Source organism: Phoca vitulina, unplaced genomic scaffold (assembly GCF_004348235.1).
Source record: "Phoca vitulina isolate PV1807 unplaced genomic scaffold, GSC_HSeal_1.0 scaffold22, whole genome shotgun sequence".
NCBI classification, from domain to species: Eukaryota; Metazoa; Chordata; class Mammalia; order Carnivora; family Phocidae; genus Phoca; species Phoca vitulina.
The window spans coordinates 34,104,237-34,121,661 of record NW_022589725.1 but is presented as its reverse complement, the minus strand read 5'-3'; the positions used below and the strand labels follow the sequence as shown (position 1 = coordinate 34,121,661).

The window sequence follows — 17,425 nt, the reverse complement described above, 5'->3', positions numbered from 1 at the left end:
GCCAAACCAGGACAGATATATAAAGATATAGACTGAGAGTGTCTGTGCAAGTAGACACATGGTCTTTGTGGCTGGCAACCTCTAAAATGGCTTTCTTTGACATTCTCATCCCTGTGCAATACCTTCTTATGAGTATACCTGGACTTGGTGACTTACTTCTTTTTATTTTTTTTCAAGTTTCAGATATTTATTATTCAGTGTAAACCCCAACACAGTACACGAACATGATTTCATGCATTTAGAAGGGAAATATTTCCTGGATAAATGGAAAATTGTGTGGATGGCTTCTGGAAGAACTTCATTGTAAGCAGCTTTATAGTGAAACATTTCATTTAGAAGTCTGGACCTTCTTTCTTCAGTTTGCTGTAATCTACATTCAGTGAGTATAATTTGTACTGATCATTGGGACCCAGTTTGTTCCAGCATTCTGGGTTATTCTTCCTATCCCAACTGACATACGGATTGAACAATGCCAGGCACAAGACATACAGCGCTGCTCCAGTACCTCCTGCCCCAATAAATACGAAGAGGGGGATCAAGCTCGGATGCTTCTTGGCCTGACTGATGATCTGGCGTAACATGGTTGCGGCAGAGGCCTCCTGTCCAGGAGAAGAAAAAACCGGTGACTTACTTCTAATGAATAGAAAACAGCAAGAGTGGTGGGGTATCACTTTCAAAGGTAAGATGTAAAAAGACTGTGACTTCCTTCTTGGGTGCTCTCAGACCATCTCTCCTGGATTGTTCACCTGGGTGAGCCAGCTATGTATATTAAGGCAGCCCTGTTGGGAGACTCATGTAGCAAGGTGCCAAGACTGCCAACAACCCACACCCACTTCATTGCACCTTCAGATGAGACACAGCCCTGGCCCACAATTTGATTGCAGCTTTATGACAGACTCTGAGTCAGAGGCACCCAGCTGAGCCATACCTGAATACCTGGCCCACAGAAATAACAAATATTTGTTGTTTTAATCAGCTGAACTTTGGAGTAATTGGTTATGCAACAATAGATACCTAATAGAGTTACCATATTTAGAAGTTATTTCCTAGTATCATTCAAAGAAGCTGTGGTTAGGGTCAATGGGCTTCATTTCTTACCAACTACATTTATCCCCTACTACATTACCCCAAATACCATGCACAAGGCCTTAAACTAGAAATCATTAACAGACAGATAACTGGAAAATTCCAAAATACATGGAGGTTAAACAACTTGTAAATCGCACATGGGTCAAAGAAGACATCTCAAGAGAAACTTAGAAATATTTTGACCTAAATGAAAATTAAATACAACTTATCAATATCTGTGGGATGTAGCAAAAACAGTGCTGGAAGGGGAATTTACAACATTGAGAGCTATATTACAAAAAAGAAAAATAGGGGTGCCTGGGTGGCTCAATTGGTTAAGTGTTCAACTCTTGATTTCAGCTCAGATCATGGTCTCAGGATTTTGAGCTCAAGCCCCATGTCGGGCTCTGTGCTGGGTGTGAAACATGCTTAAGATTCTCTCTCTCCCTCTCCCTCTGCTCTCCCCAACCCCCTCGGCCTGTGTTTCTCTCCCTCTCAAAAAAAGAAAAAAAATGGATATGAAGATCAGTAATAGTAGGGCCACCTGGGTGGCTCAGTTGGTTGAGCACCCAACTTGATTTCAACTCAGGTCACCTTGGAGTGATGAGATTGAGCCTTGCATCTGGCTCCATGTTAGGCCTGGAGCCTGCTTAAGATTCTTTTTCTCCCTCTGTCCTTCCCCCCTTCTCCCTCTCCAACCCCCCCGACAAAAAAAAATAGTTAAAAAAAAAAAAAAAGGATAGTAAAGGAATACTATAAGCAGCTCTAAGCTCACATTTATAACCAGGACCAGTTCCTTTAACAACACAATCTGCCAAACTCACACAAGAAGAAATGGAAAATATTAATAGATCTCTATCTATTAAAGATATTGAATGAAATCATGTAGTATTTGACTTTGTCTGACTTATTTCACTTAGCATAATGCCTTCTAGGTCCATCTGTCTTGTTGCAGATGGTCAGGTTTCATTCTTTTCTATGGCTGGGTAATTACCATTTTACCACATCTTTTATACCTATGCATCTATTGATGGAAACTTGGGTTTGCCTCCATATCTTGGCTATTATAAATAATGCTGCAATAAACATAGGGGTGTATGTATCCTTTCAAATTAGTGTTTTCATTTTCTTTGGGTAAATACCCCATAATGGAATTACTGGATCATATGGTATTTCTATTTTTAATTTTTTGAGGAAACTTCATGCTACTTTTCATATATGATTTCACTTATATGTGGAATCTAAACAAAACAAACCAGAACAAAACAAACAAAAAACAGGCTTTTAAATACAGGGAACAAACTGACAGTTGCCAAAGGGGAAGGGGGTTGGGGGAATGGGTGAAATACATGAAGGGGATTAAGAGGTACTAACCAGTTATAAAATAAATAAGTCACAGAAATGAAAAATATAGCATAAGGAATATACTCAATAATATTATAATAATATCACCATTGTATGGTGATAGATGGTGACTACACTTACCACGATGAGCAATGAGTAATATAATAGAATTGTCAAACCACTATGTTAGTCAGTCAGCTAGCTGTCTGACTTTTGATTTCAGCTCAGGTTATGATCTCAGGGTTGTGATATTGAGCCCCACATTGTGCTCATGCACTAGGCATGGAGCCTGTTTAAGATTCTCTCTCTCTCTCTCTCTCCCTCTCTCTTTCCCTCTATAAATAAAATTTAAAAAATGAAAACTTTATTCATAATTGTCAATCTTTAAGCAATCAAGATGTCTTTTGGTAGGTGAATGGATAAATAAACTGTGGTACATCCAGACAAGGGAATAGTACTCAGTGCTAGAAAAAAAAATTAACCACCAAGCCATGACAAGACATGGGAGAGCCTAAATTTACATTATTAAGTGAAAGAAGCCAATCCTAAAAGGCTACATACTATACAACTCCAACTATATGACATTCTGGAAGACACAACTATGAAGGAGGTAAAAATTTTAGTGGTTTCCAGGAGTTAAAGGGGAGGGAGGGAGAAATAGGCAGAGTGCAAAGGATTTTTAGGGCAGGGAAACCATTCTACATGATACTATAATGGTGGCTAAATGTAACTACACATTTGTCATAACCTGTAGAATGTAATGTAATATCAACTATGTAATGTAAACTATGAATTTTGGGTGACGATGATGTATCAATGCAAGTTCATTCTCACAAATGGACCACGCTTAATGGGGGATTGATCGTGGGTGTCTTAGTCCATTTAGATTTCCTTAACAAAGAAATATCATAGACTAGTGGCTTATAAACAACAGAAATTTATTTCTTACAGTTCTGGAGGCTAGAAGTCCAAGATCAAGGTGTCAGTATGGCTGATTTCTTTTTTTTTTTTTTTTTTCTACTTCTTTTTTTTTTTTAATTTTTTTATTGTTATGTTAATCCCCATACATTACATCATTAGTTTTAGATATAGTGTTCCATGATTCATTGTTTGTGCATAACACCCAGTGCTCCATGCAGAACATGCCCTCCTCAATACCCATCACCAGGCTAACCCATCCTCCCAACCCCCTCCCCTCTAGAACCCTCAGTTTGTTTTTCAGAGTCCATTGTCTCTCATGGTTCTTCTCCCCCTCCGATTTCCCCCCCTTCGTTCTTCCCCTCCTGCTACATTCTTCTTCTTCTTTTTTTCTTTCTTAACATATATTGCATTATTTGTTTCAGAGGTACAGATCTGAGATTCAACAGTCTTGCACAATTCACAGCGCTTACCAGAACACATACCCTCCCCAGTGTCCATCACCCAGTCACCCCATCCCTCCCACCCCACCCCCCACTCCAGCAACCCTCAGTTTGTTTCCTGAGATTAAGAATTCCTCATATCAGTGAGGTCATATGATACATGTCTTTCTCTGTTTGACTTATTTCGCTCAGCATAATACCCTCCAGTTCCATCCACGTCGTTGCAAATGGCAAGATCTCATTCCTTTTGATGGCTGCATAATATTCCATTGTATATATACACCACATCTTCTTTATCCATTCATCTGTTGATGGACATCTTGGCTCTTTCCACAGTTTGGCTATTGTGGACATTGCTGCTATAAACATCGGGGTGCACGTAGCCTTTCGGGTCCCTACTTTTGTATCTTTGGGGTAAATACCCAGTAGTGCAATTGCTGGATCATATGGTAGCTCTATTTTCAACTTTTTGAGGAACCTCCATACTGTTTTCCAGAGTGGCTGTACCAGCTTGCATTCCCACCAACAGTGTAGGAGGGTTCCCCTTTCTCCGCATCCCCGCCAACATCTGTCATTTCCTGACTTGTTAATTTTAGCCAGTATGGCTGATTTCTGATGAAGGTTCTCTTCCGGGTTGTAGAATGCTGACTTCTTATTATATCCTCACTTGGCATAGAGCAGAGAGAGGAAGCATTTTCTCTAGTGACTGCTTATAAAAGTACTCCCATTTGTGAGGGTCCACCTTCATGACCTCATGAAATCCTAATTACTTCCAAAGGTACCACCTCCTATACTATCAAATTAGAAGATAGGGTTTCAACATAAGAATTCTGGGGAGACACAACCATTCAATCCATAACAGTGGGGGAGGCTGTACATGTGTGAAGGCAGAGGGTATGTGGGAACTCTCTATACTTTCAGTTCAATTTTGCTGTGAACCTAAAACTGCTCTAAAAAATAAAGCCTATTTTTTTAAGTTGTTTTTTTAAAAATAAGCAGGGCTTAGTGGACAAGGTCACCTTTAGGGTCCTGCCATCCCTGAGGGCCCCTGATGGTCTGTAGGGAACACCTCCTAACTACATTCTGAGATGTCATTCTTGGAAAAGATGGGGAGGAGCAGGTAGGTCTCAAGCCCATGTGGGGAGACTCAGTTGTGATGAGTGGCCACTCTGAAGCAGGTTCTGGACTGGGGGATGGATTAAGAAGAAATTCAACTCAGTTCAACCAACCATGTCTACCCATAGAGTGAGTGAAAGAAACAATTTCTGTTAGAGGTGTGGGGTTTGAGGTAATAAGCAAGGGGTCCAAATAGAAATGAGAAACAAGCAGTTTTTAAGAAGGAACTGATGGTAAGCTGAGAGCCAGGAACACAAGGAAGCCAGATTCTTGAAGCATCATTAATATGTGGGGATATTCAAGGGCATCAGCTGTGGTACATGAAACAAGAAAGACAAGGGAAGGGAGAATAAGCCTGTAGATTTGGCAACAAGGAAGCCATCAAGGATTGCAACAATCCTAAAGGCAGAAAGTTAGCCTAATGCTGCTTGTGCCAGAGCATCCAGCCCTCCCTGCATCATCCATTTGTTTACCTGAAAAGAATTTATTAAGGAATATATTATGCACCACACACAGGAGATACAATAAAGAACAAGAAAGTCCTCCCTCTAGGACGTGAACAGTGTAGCAGAGGAGGAGACAAAAAGCTTGCTTATCTAAGTAAATATGACATCATTGCTCAGCATGATAAATGCAATAATATGGGAAATTTAGGACAATGTGGGACAAGTTCCTTGCAGATACAAATCAAGTTAAGATGAAGTCATACTGGACTAAGGTGGGTTCTAATCCATGACTGGTGTCTGTAAGATGGAAATTTGGACTCCTAGAAAGACCCACAAGGAGAGCCTCATGTGATGGACAGACAGAGGTTGCAGTGGCCAGCTACAAACCAAGGAATGCCAAGGATGCCACAACCATCAGAAGCCAGGAAGGGGCAAAGAAGCATCCTCCTCTAGAGCCTTCACAGACAACAACATGACCCAGATCAGTTTCCAGAAATGTGAAACAATTATTTCTGTTTTTTAAGCAAACCCAGTTTGTGGTACCTTGTTATGGCTGCCCTAGGCTTCATGCACTAGGAAACAGTCTTGTCTGCCACCCAGTCTGGGTCAATGGAGTACTTGGCAGGGGAGGGGTAGGTCTGCTCCACAAAGTCATTTAAAGACCCCGAGTCCTTCCACCTTGCATCTCTACCCTACTGAAGCAGCTCCACAAGACTGTCTGCAGTAATAGGAGAGAGAACACAGAGTCCTCACAGGAAGTTTGGGGATCAAGTTACATTGCTTGCACCCACATCCCCCTCCCACTCATCATGTAACCTCAACCACAGGAGAGGTGGAAATAACATCTCTCCATATACCTAGGAGAAAAAGGAAGCTTTTTTTTTTTTTTTTGGTGAAAACATTGCTTTGAATAGCCTCTGCCCCAAAATTCAAAAACTATTGTTAGAACCGAAAGAAAAGAGTTCTTTTGAAACTTCCTGGGGTAATTCCTGGTTCTATTGTTCTGGGGTGTAATAAGAAGAGCTATTTCCTTTATCTATATTATGTACAATTTAGTGCAATTCAACACTCATCTATGCAGACCAAAGCATCCAAACCACTTCAGTGTGCCCCACCCCCAGGGCCCCATCCATTCACCCTGCTGTGGGCAATCTCTTCCCTGAGCCAACTTGGTCACCTACCTTCTGTCTAGAGCAAACCCAAATCTGTCCCAGGTTCCACTTGCTTTTGTTTGAAGGTGGAAAACTGCTTTGGTCTCTGGTGCCCTTCTTGATGGAGCTCGCAGAGCTTGCCAACTTTTCTGTAAACTGCTGATGCCTTTGGGGAGTTTTGGCTGGGAACAAGCTGGGCTCCAACCCCCTTGGGAACTGAATGCCAGCAGAGCACAGCTGGCTCTGGGCCCAGCTGGATATACAAGGGGCAAGACAGATCTGTGTGCATGTCTCCTCCATTATTGTTCTATTGTATCTGGAGCCCAAGAGAGGAGATGAGAGCACTAATAATTAATCTGAGGCTGGACGGCTCAACCAATCCCACTCCCAGTGCTGGGGGGCATTTCCATTTCCCTTTTATTTTGACAAGCATATTAATCAGCAGAGGTGAGTGGCATTATTAAAAGCAGCTGCTGGTGCTAGCTTTCCCCACCCCTACCCTTACATACTCGGTCTCAAGTGATAGTCTCTCCCCAGAAGCAAGGGGGCCCTGCCTAGTTCCTCAAATGTAATTACACTTTTGCTCTTTTCAAATATCTGAACACAAACACACATGCATACTCTAATGTGCCTATCAAAGACAGCCTGCATGGAACAGAGGTCCTACTTTTCCCACTGTAACCTCACAGAGACAGATCCCATCCTCCTCCAGCTGCTCCTTCTCTGTCCTTGTCTGGACACCTTGGGGTCCAATCTTCACCACAGAAAGAAAATATTTAGATTACTGACCTTAAAGCTTTGGAAGACAAAATATACAAATAAATAATACAACTGAATACCCCCAAACCAAATAATCCAATTTAAAAATGGGCAGAAGACATGAACCAACATTTCTCCAAAGAAGACATCCACGTGAAAAGATGCTCAACATCACTCATCTTTAAGGAAATGCAAATTAAAACTACAATGTAATGTCACCTCACACCTGTCAGAATGGCTAAAGTCAACAACATAGAAACAACAGGTGTTGGTGAGGATGTGGAGAAAAAGGAAACCTTATGCACTGTTGCTGAATGCAAACTGGTGCAGCCAGTGTGGAAAACAGGATGGAGGTTCCTCAAAAATTAAAAATAGAACTACCCTCTAATCCAGGAATCCCACTATTGGGTATTTATCCAAAAAATACAAGAACTCTAATTCAAAGGTATACATACACCCCTATAAACACCCCTATGTTTATTGTAGCACTATTTACAATAGCCAAATTATGGAAGCAGCCCAAGTGTCCATCAACTGATGAATGGATAAAGATGTGGTATATGTCTACAATGGAATATTATTCAGCCCTAAAAAAGAATGAAATCTTGTCATTTGCAATGACATGCATTGCATGGAGCTAGTGAGTATAATGCTAAGTGATACAAATCAATCAGAGAAAGACAATACCATATGGGCAAAGAAGAAAGAGAGAGAGAGAGAAACAAAGAAAGAGACAAACAGATGGTTACCAGAGGGGAGGTGTGTGAGGAGTGGGTGAAATAGGTGATGAGGATCAAGGAGTGCACTTGCTGTGATAAGCATCAGGTGATGTATGGAAGTATTGAATTGCTATATTGTACACCTGAAACTAATATAACATTGCATGTTAACTATATTGGAATTAAAACTTAAAACACTCTGGAAGAAGAACAGCCCATGGGTAAATTACATGGCTATTTAAGTTTAGAAGGGCTCTGAATTCCTTCTGGCAAGGGGAGAACAAACTGAATTCTCTAATTCATATGATGGAAAGAGGGAAATCTAGCAAGGAGAATAAGCAGAGAAATCATTGTGGCAAAGATGTTAATGCAATCATGGGGAGTTGTTTTCCTAACTGTGTATAGTTTATATTAAAGCATTGACCCTAGTATTGCTGCTAAATTGTCCAGTTCATTATGTGATAGTTTCTCACTTGCGCTGGACCAGGTATGTGCTGGTCCAGTTGCTACAAACTTGCCTCAAAGAATCTTGTCCCAAGGTTGCTCACGGCCTTGTGGGGCAGGTACATGTGCACACACATAGCTGCATATCTGGTAACTGGAGTAAAGCAGAAGAGGTAATGCCTTTAGATGCACATGTCTCATGTGTGAAACACAGAGTTGAACCATTTAATGTTCCACCTTTGTTAAGCAAATAAAGGTGGGAAACACTCAAAACATAATGTATAGTCCAGACCAGGAAACGCAACTCATTTCCATTAACTGTCAAGTGGAAGCTGACCAGAGAGATAGGAGACTGAGCTTATAAATCAAAAGCTGAGAGGTAATCAGATGGGTTCAAATGATGTGACTGTGCAGTGGTCATATTGGGAAAGACACTGACCATTCCATGGTCCAAAGGGCAGAGAGGGGATAGACAATCAGTGCTCACTGATCACATTTATGGGAAGAGCACTACACTCTTGCCATCCTTTAAAAAAGAAAAGATTAATTAATTAATTAATTAATTAATACTTTATTTATTTATTTGAGAGAGCAAAAGAGAGTATGAGAGTGCAAGCAAGGGGAGGGGGAGAGGAGGGAGAGGGAGAGAAAGAACCAAGCAGACTGCACTGAATGCAGAGCCCGGCTGGATCTCACAACCAACTCTTGCCAACCTAATGCAAGGTGGCATTAGTGATATTTGGGTTCAGGGAAGGTAAGATATTGTCATCACTGGTCTTAAACCCAGACTCTTTGGCATGATGATTTTCAAGATGAAAATCTTTCAGGTTCATGGTCCCAAATCATTGAAATGGCTTTTCTCTTTCTCTTCACCTCAATACTTTTGTCCGGGTGGTCAAATCACACTTGATCTTAGTCAAAAGGCTGAGAAGCAATTCAGGTGGTCAAATCAGATTAAAATGAACAGCAGGAAACTATAAACAATAGAGAAACACACACACACTCAGACAAAAGGAATTAGGAATTTCAACCAACATCTTTTTAACACAAATATATATCAAGTATTTGTGTGCGCTGACAGTGTTCTATGCACATGGAGACATCAGTGAATGAAACCAGGTTGTGGAGCCTCATTGAGCTTATTTCTTAGCTGTAAGAGACATAATGAGCAAGTGAATTATCTGAAAATGGCAAGAAGCACTTACAGAAAAAAAGAAAGGAAGGAAAGAGAAAGGAAGGAAAGGAGGGAGGAGGAAAATGGCAAGGACCAGAGTGGAGAGTGGAGCTGGGTCAGAGCAGAAGGGAAGACTAGTTATGGAGTTAAGTGGAACCATCAGATCACCTCATTGAGAAGGTAGCATTTGAGCAAAGACTTGAAGGAGATGAAGGAGTGAGCCAGGCTGATAAATAAGGGGAAAATGTTCTGGGCAGAGACTAGCTCATGCAAAGGCCTTAGGCAGGGAGCACAGCTGTATGTTTCAGAGAACACAGAGGCCAGTGCAACCACAACAAAATGAGCAAAAGAAAGGCATAGGGGACACAGTCAAGAAGTCACAGGACCCAGATAAGCAGGCTGCAGGCCATGGCAAGGACTTTGTCTTTCAATCTGAATAAAATGGAGGCACCAAAGTTGTTGGCAAAGGAGGGATGCTGGTGACTTAATTTTAAAAGGATTGCTTATTCCAGCTGCTATGTTGAGAATAGATTATGGGGGAAAGGGATAGAGGGATAGAGGCAAGGAAACCAATTAGGAAGACACTGGATGAGTGGGAAAGAGTTCTAGTTCATCCATGATGAGCTGGAGATGTCCCTTAGGCACCCAAGTGGAGTTGTTGGGTAAGCAGTTAGGTGTATGAGTCTTGAGTTTAGAAGAATAGTCTGGGTTAAAGATGCAGTTGGGGAAGTGGTGTCACAGCATATGGATGGTGCATAAGGCCACCAGACAGGATAAGATCATCAAAAGGGAGGGTATTGATAAAGAGGATAATGGATTGAATCTGAGGCATTCCACATGACAAGGTCATGGGCAAGAGGAGAAACCAGCAGGTGACTGAGAAAAAAGGCAGATACATATGGTGTCTTAGAGGCCAAAGCAGAAAATGTCTCAAAGAGAAGAGAGTATTTATTAAGTCAATGCTGCTGATGGGTCACAAGCATGAGAACTGAGAATTGACCTCTGGCTTTAGCAACATGGAGGTCACAGCAACCTTGATGAGAGCACTTTTAGGTGCATAATGGCAGCTAAAGCCTGATAAGAATGGAATCAAGAGAAAGTGGGTAGAGATGGATTAATGATAGTGAGTGAGGTTTTTCACTGAGTATTGCTTCAAATGGGTAGCAAAGAAGTGATACAGAAATGAGGAGGAAGCAGGGTCATGAGTTCCTTTAAGATGAGAGGAACACTGAGTAATGGGAATCATCCAATGGAATTCAAATGCCTGATGATGTGGGAGAGAGAAGGGAGAATCTCTGGAGCAAAGTCTTTTTAAATGAGAAGCCTGAGGCCTCAATCACAGAGGAAGAGATAGGTTAATGAAGGGAGTATGGTCATCTCTGGAATAGGCCAAAAGGCGGTTGAGTTCAGGGGAGGGTGGGTTAGTGAAGCTGGCGGGGACTGTCTTTGAAAGTCTCTGGTGGCTTAAATTTTCCAATAAAGTTGGAAACTGAGAGAGAGAGGATGGTGGTGGAAAAATTTGGGGCTTAAGGAGAAAGTTTGGCATGGCCATTTAGAGATTGGATTGGAGACAGACAATGTGTTTGTCAGGCAGCATGAATGGTCCATGGCCATAAATGTAAAGACAAAGCTGCTGCCATGTGGGTGTTTCTATGTAGGCATGCTCATCTGCAGAGGCAGACAAGGGATTGGCAGAGATCTGGATTTAACCAGGGCTGTGGTTTGTTGAGCTAGAAGAAAAGAGCAAGGTGATGTCTACAGTGACTGAGCATGAGGTCTGAGCTGAGTAAGGATGGGTGTGAAGAAGAGGGAAAATGAGGATTTCTACCTGATGGTCAAGATTCACCCTCCCAAGGGGGTGGAGCAAGATGGCGGAGGAGTAGGAGACCTGGATTTTGTCTGGTTCCAGGAATTCAGCTGGATAGGGATCAAACCATTCTGAACACCTACGAACTCAACAGGAGATCAAAGAAAAGAATAGCAAGAACTCCCTGAACAGAAAAGCGACCACTTTCTGGAAGGTAGGACGTGCGGAGAAGTGAATCCGAGGCGATATTCGGGAGGATAGATGGCGGGGGAGGGGGCCTCCGTTGGCCGCTTCTGGCAAGTGATAGAGCTGCGCAGCACAAAATTGGAACTTTTAGAAGTTGGCTCTGCTGAGGGACGTCGCTCCAGTGGCTAAGCGGGGTGTGGAACCCTCGCGGGACACTGTGGTCTCAGGACCCTCAGGGTCACAGAAAGACCAGGGGTGCCTGAGTGTGGCAGAGCTCCCAGGTATCGGAGCAGGGAAGCTGGCTGCAGAGACGGAGCCGAGGATTGGGCTCTCAGCTCGGGGTTGCCATAAACCGTGATCCCCGGCACAGTCGGGCCACTGCTCCTCCAGTAGGGACCAAACAAGCGGCAGATCCGGGGAGACTCCCCTTCCTCCCTCCAGGAGGAGCAGCGCGGGAGTGCACTGCAGGGATCTGCTGGGTTTGGAGACTCCACACTGGGTCGTGAGCCAGAGATAGAAATGCTCGGTCACAGGCCGGATGAGCACGGAGTGTGGCCAGAGACCAGGGAGACGGGAGTGATTGACTGCTTTTCTCTGGGGGCGCACTGAGGAGCGGGGCCCCAAGTTCTCGGCTCCTCCGGGGCGGAGATTGGGAGGCTGCCATTTTCACTCTCGGCCTCCAAAGCTGTAGGGGAACAAAAGCTCCCGAGAGCAAACCTGAGCAGATTACTTAGCCCGGACTGGGCAAGGGCGGGGCAATTCTGCCTCCAGCAAAGACATTTGGGAACCACGGCAACAGGCCCCTCCCCCAGAAGATCTGCAAGAACAGCCAGCCAAGACCAAGTTTACCGATCAATGAGAATGGCAGAACTCCAGCGCTAGGGGAATACTGCACATAGAATTCATGGTTTTTTTTTTTACCATGATTCTTCAGTCTTTCAAAGTTAATTTTTTTTAACTGTCTTTTTTTTTTTTTGAATTTTTCTTTTTCCTTTTTTCAACCAACATCTTATCAATCCCTTTTTTAAAAAACATTTTTATTTTTCATTTTTAGAGTCATATTCTATCCCTTCATAGTAGTTACCCTTTTTTTGGCATATATATATAAGTTGTTCTCTCTTTAAAATTTTGAGATAGTTTCTTCTAACAGATCAAAATATACCCTAAATCTCTACTGTATGGCTTTGTTCTAGTCTCCTGCCTGATCACATTCTCTCCCTTTTTTTTTCTTTTTTTTTTTAAATCCTCTTCTTTCTTTTTTCAAACAACTTCTTATCAATTCCTTTTATAAAATCTTTTATAATTTTCATCTTAACAGTCATATTCCATCCCTTCATCATATTAACCCTTATTTTTGTACATATATAAGTTTTTCTTTCTTTAAAATTTTGGAAGGCACTTTCTTCTAACAGACCAAAATACACCCAAAATCTAGTGTGTGGCACTGATCTATGCACCAGCCTGATCATATTTGATCATATTCTGGTTTTTTTGTTTTGTTCTGTTTTTGTTTGTTTTTATCTTTTTCTTTTTTTTTTCTTTTTCTTTTTTCTTTCTTTCCCTTTCTTTTCCCCCAGTTTCAGGTCTTTTCTGAGAGTGTATTTTCTGGAGACATTGTTACCCTGTTAGCATTTTGTTCTCTCATTAATCTATTCTCCTCTGGACTAAATGACAAGACAGAAAAAATCACCTCAACAAAAAGAATAAGAGGCAGTACCGACTGCCAGGGATCTATTCAATACGGACATTAGTACGATGTCAGAACTAGAGTTCAGAATGATGATTTTAAAGATACTAGCTGGACTTGAAAAAAACATGGAAGTTATTAGAGAAACCCTTTCTAGAGAAATAAAAGAACTAAAATCTAACCAAGTCGAAATCAAAAAGGCTATTAATGAGGTGCAATAAAAAATGGGGGCTCTAACTGCTAGGATAAATGAGGCAGAAGAGAGAATCAGTAATATAGAAGACCAAATGATGGAAAATAAAGAAGCTGAGAAAAAGAGAGATAAACAACTACTGGACCACGAGGGCAGAATTCGAGAGATAAGCGATACCATAAGACGAAACAACATTAGAATAATTGGGATCCCAAAAGAAGAAGAAAGAGAGAGAGGGGCATCAGGTATATTGGAGCAAATTATAGCAGAGAACTTCCCTAATTTGGGGAAGGAAACAGGCATCAAAATCCAGGAGGCATAGAGAACCCCTCTCAAAATTAATAAAAATAAGTCAACACCCCGACATCTAATAGTAAAACTTACAAGTCTCAGAGACAAAGAGAAAATCCTGAAAGCAGCTCGGGAGAAGAGATATGTACCCTACAATGGTAGAAACATTAGATTGGCCACAGACCTATCCACAGAGACCTGGCAGGCCAGAAAGGACTGGCATGATATATTCAGAGCACTAAATGAGAAAAATATGCAGCCAAGAATACTATATCCAGCCAGGCTGTCATTGAAAATAGAAGGAGAGAGAAAAAGCTTCCAGGACAAACAAAAACTAAAGGAATTTGCAAACACGAAACCAGCCCTAACAGAAATCTTGAAAGGGGTCCTCTAAGCAAAGAGCCTAAAAGCAACATAGACCAGAAAGGAACACAGACGATATACAGTTACAGTCACCTTACAGGCAATACAGTGGCACTAAATTCATATCTTTCAATAGTTACCCTGAATGCAAATGGGCTAAATGCCCCAATCAAAAGACACAGGCTATCAGATTGGATTAAAAAACAAGACCCATTGATATGCTATCTGCAAGAGACTCATTTTAGACTCAAAGACACCCCCAGATTGAAAGTGAAGGGGTGGAAAACCATTTACCATGCTAATGGACACCAAAAGAAAGCTGGGGTGGCAATCCTCATATCAGACAAATTAGATTTTAAACCAAAGACTGTAATAAGATATGAGGAAGGACACCATATCCTACTTAAAGGGTCTATCCAACAAGAAGATCTAACAATTGTAAATATCTATGCCCCTAACATGGGAGCAGCCAATTATATAAGGCAATTAATAACAAAAGCAAAGAAACACATCCACAACAATACAATAATACTGGGGGACTTTAACACCCCCCTCACTGAAATGGACAGATCATCTAAGCAAAAGATCAACAAGGAAATAAAGACTTTAAATGACACACTGGACCAAATGGACTTCACAGGTATATTCAGAACATTCCATCCCAAAGGAACAGAATACACATTCTTCTCTAGTGCCCATGGAACATTCTCCAGAATAGATCACATCCTAGGTCACAAGTCAGGTCTCAACCAGTACCAAAAGATTGGGAACATTCCCTGCCTATTTTCAGACCACAATGCTTTGAAACTAGAACTCAATCACAAGAGGAAAGTCAGAAAGAACTCAAATACATGGAGGCTAAAGAGCATCCTACTAAAGAATGAATGGATCAATCAGGAAATTAAAGAAGAATTTAAAAAGTTCATGGAAACAAATGAAAATGAAAACACAACTGTTCAAAATCTTTGGGATACAGCAAAGGCAGTCCTAAGAGGAAAGTATATAGCAATACAAGCCTTTCTCAAGAAACAAGAGAGGTCTCAAATACACAACCTAACCATACACCTAAAGGAGCTGGAGAAAGAACAGCAAATAAAGCCTAAACCCAGCAGGAGAAGAGAAATAATAAAGATCAGAGCAGAAATCAATGAAATAGAAACCAAAAGATCAGTAGAACAGATCAATGAAACTAGGAGCTGGTTCTTTGAAAGAATTAACAAGATTGATACACCCCTGGCTAGACTTATAAAAAAGAAAAGAGAAATGACCCAAATCAACAAAATCATGAATGAAAGAGGAGAGATCACAACCAACACCAAAGAAATACAAACAATTATAAAAACATATTATGAGAAACTCTATGCCAGCAAATTAGATAATCTGGAAGAAATGGATGCATACCTAGAGATGTATCAACTACCAAAACTGAACCAGGAAGAAATAGAAAACCTGAACAGACCTATAACCACTAAGGAAATTGAAGCAGTCATCAAAACTCTCCCAACAAACAAAAGCCCAGGGCCAGATGGCTTCCCAGGGGAATTCTACCAAATATTTCAAGAAGAATTAATACCTATTCTTCTGAAACTGTTCCAAAAAATAGAAATGGAAGGAAAACTTCTAAACTCGTTTTATGAGGCCACCATTATGTTGATCCCAAAACCAGACAAATACCCCATCAAAAAGGAGAATTACAGACCAATATCCCTGATGAACATGGATGCAAAAATTCTCACCAAAATACTAGCCAATAGGATCCAACAGTACATTCAAAGGATTATTCACCACGACCAAGTGGGATTTATCCCTGGGCTGCAAGGTTGGTTCAACATCTGCAAATCAATCAATGTGATACAATACATTAATAAAAGAAAGAACAAGAACCATATGATCCTCTCAATAGATGCAGAAAAAGCATTTGACAAAGTGCAGCATCCTTTCTTGATCAAAACTCTTCAGAGTATAGGGATAGAGGGTACAAACCTCAATATCATAAAAGATATCTATGAAAACCCCACAGCGAATATCATTCTCAATGGTGAAAAACTGAGAGCTTTCCCTCTAAGGTCAGGAACATGGCAGGGATGTCTACTATCACCACTGCTATTCGACATAGTACTAGAAGTCCTAGCCACAGCAATCAGACAACAAAAAGAAATCAAAGGCATCCAAATCGGCAAAGAAGAAGTCAAACTCTCACTCTTTGCAGATGATATGATACTTTATGTGGAAAACCCAAGAGACTCCACTCCAAAACTGCTAGAACTCATACAGGAATTCAGTAAAGTGGCAAGATATAAAATCAATGCACAGAAATCAGTGGCATTCCTATACACCAACAACAAGTCAGAAGAAGGAAAAATTAAGGAGTCAATCCCATTTACATTTGCACCCCAAACCATAAGATACCTAGGAATAAATCTAACCAAAGAGGCAAAGGATCTATACTCAGAAAACTATAAAATACTCATGAAAGAAATTGAGGAAGACACAAAAAATGGAAAAACGTTCCATGCTCATGAATTGGAAGAACAAATATTGTGAAGATGTCAATGCTACCTAGAGCAATCTACACATTCAATGCAATCCCTATCAAAATACCATCCACTTTTTTCAAAGAAATGGAACAAATAATCCTAAAATTTGTATGGAACCAGAAAAGACCTCGAATAGCCAGAGGAATGTTGAAAAAGAAAAGCAAAGCTGGCAGCATCACAATTCTGGGCTTCAAGCTGTATTACAAAACTGTCATCATCAAGACAGTATGGTATTGGCACAAAAACAGACACATAGATCAATGGAACAGAATAGAGAGCCCAGGAATGGACTGTCAATTCTACGGTCAACTAATCTTCGACAAAGCAGGTAAAAATGTCCAATGGAAAAAAAGACAGTCTCTTCAACAAATGGTGTTGGGAAAATTGGACAGCCACATGCAGAAGAATGAAACTGGACCATTTCCTTACACCACACACAAAAATAGACTCAAAATGGTTGAAAGACCTAAATATGAGACAGGAGTCCATCCAAATCCTAAAGGAGAACACAGGCAGCAACCTCTTCAACCTCAGCCGCAGCAAATTCTTCCTAGAAACATCACCAAAGGCAAGGGAAATAAGGGCAAAAATGAACTATTGGGACTTCATCAAGATAAAAAGCTTTTGCACAGCAAAAGAAACAGTCAACAAAACCAAAAGACAACCGACAGAGTGGGAGAAGATATTTGCAAATGACATATCAGATAAAGGGCTAGTATCCAAAATCTATAAAGAACTTATCAAACTCAACACCCAAAGAACAAATGATCCAATCAAGA

General features: G+C 41.1%; 1 protein-coding gene across 1 annotated transcript; it reads right to left on the bottom strand.

The window, feature by feature from the left end:
* Positions 1-175: 175 nt before the first annotated feature.
* Positions 176-616, bottom strand: LOC116642066 (cytochrome c oxidase subunit NDUFA4-like). The gene has a single exon (XM_032420169.1). It carries the CDS (start codon positions 579-581, stop codon positions 333-335), a length of 249 nt encoding a protein of 82 aa, XP_032276060.1. The 5' UTR covers positions 582-616; the 3' UTR covers positions 176-332.
* Positions 617-17,425: the final 16,809 nt, after the last annotated feature.

What these genes read in the sequence shown, in the direction of transcription:
- LOC116642066 (XM_032420169.1), bottom strand. Translation starts at nt 581, where the DNA reads ATGTTACGCCAGATCATCAGTCAGGCCAAGAAGCATCCGAGCTTGATC.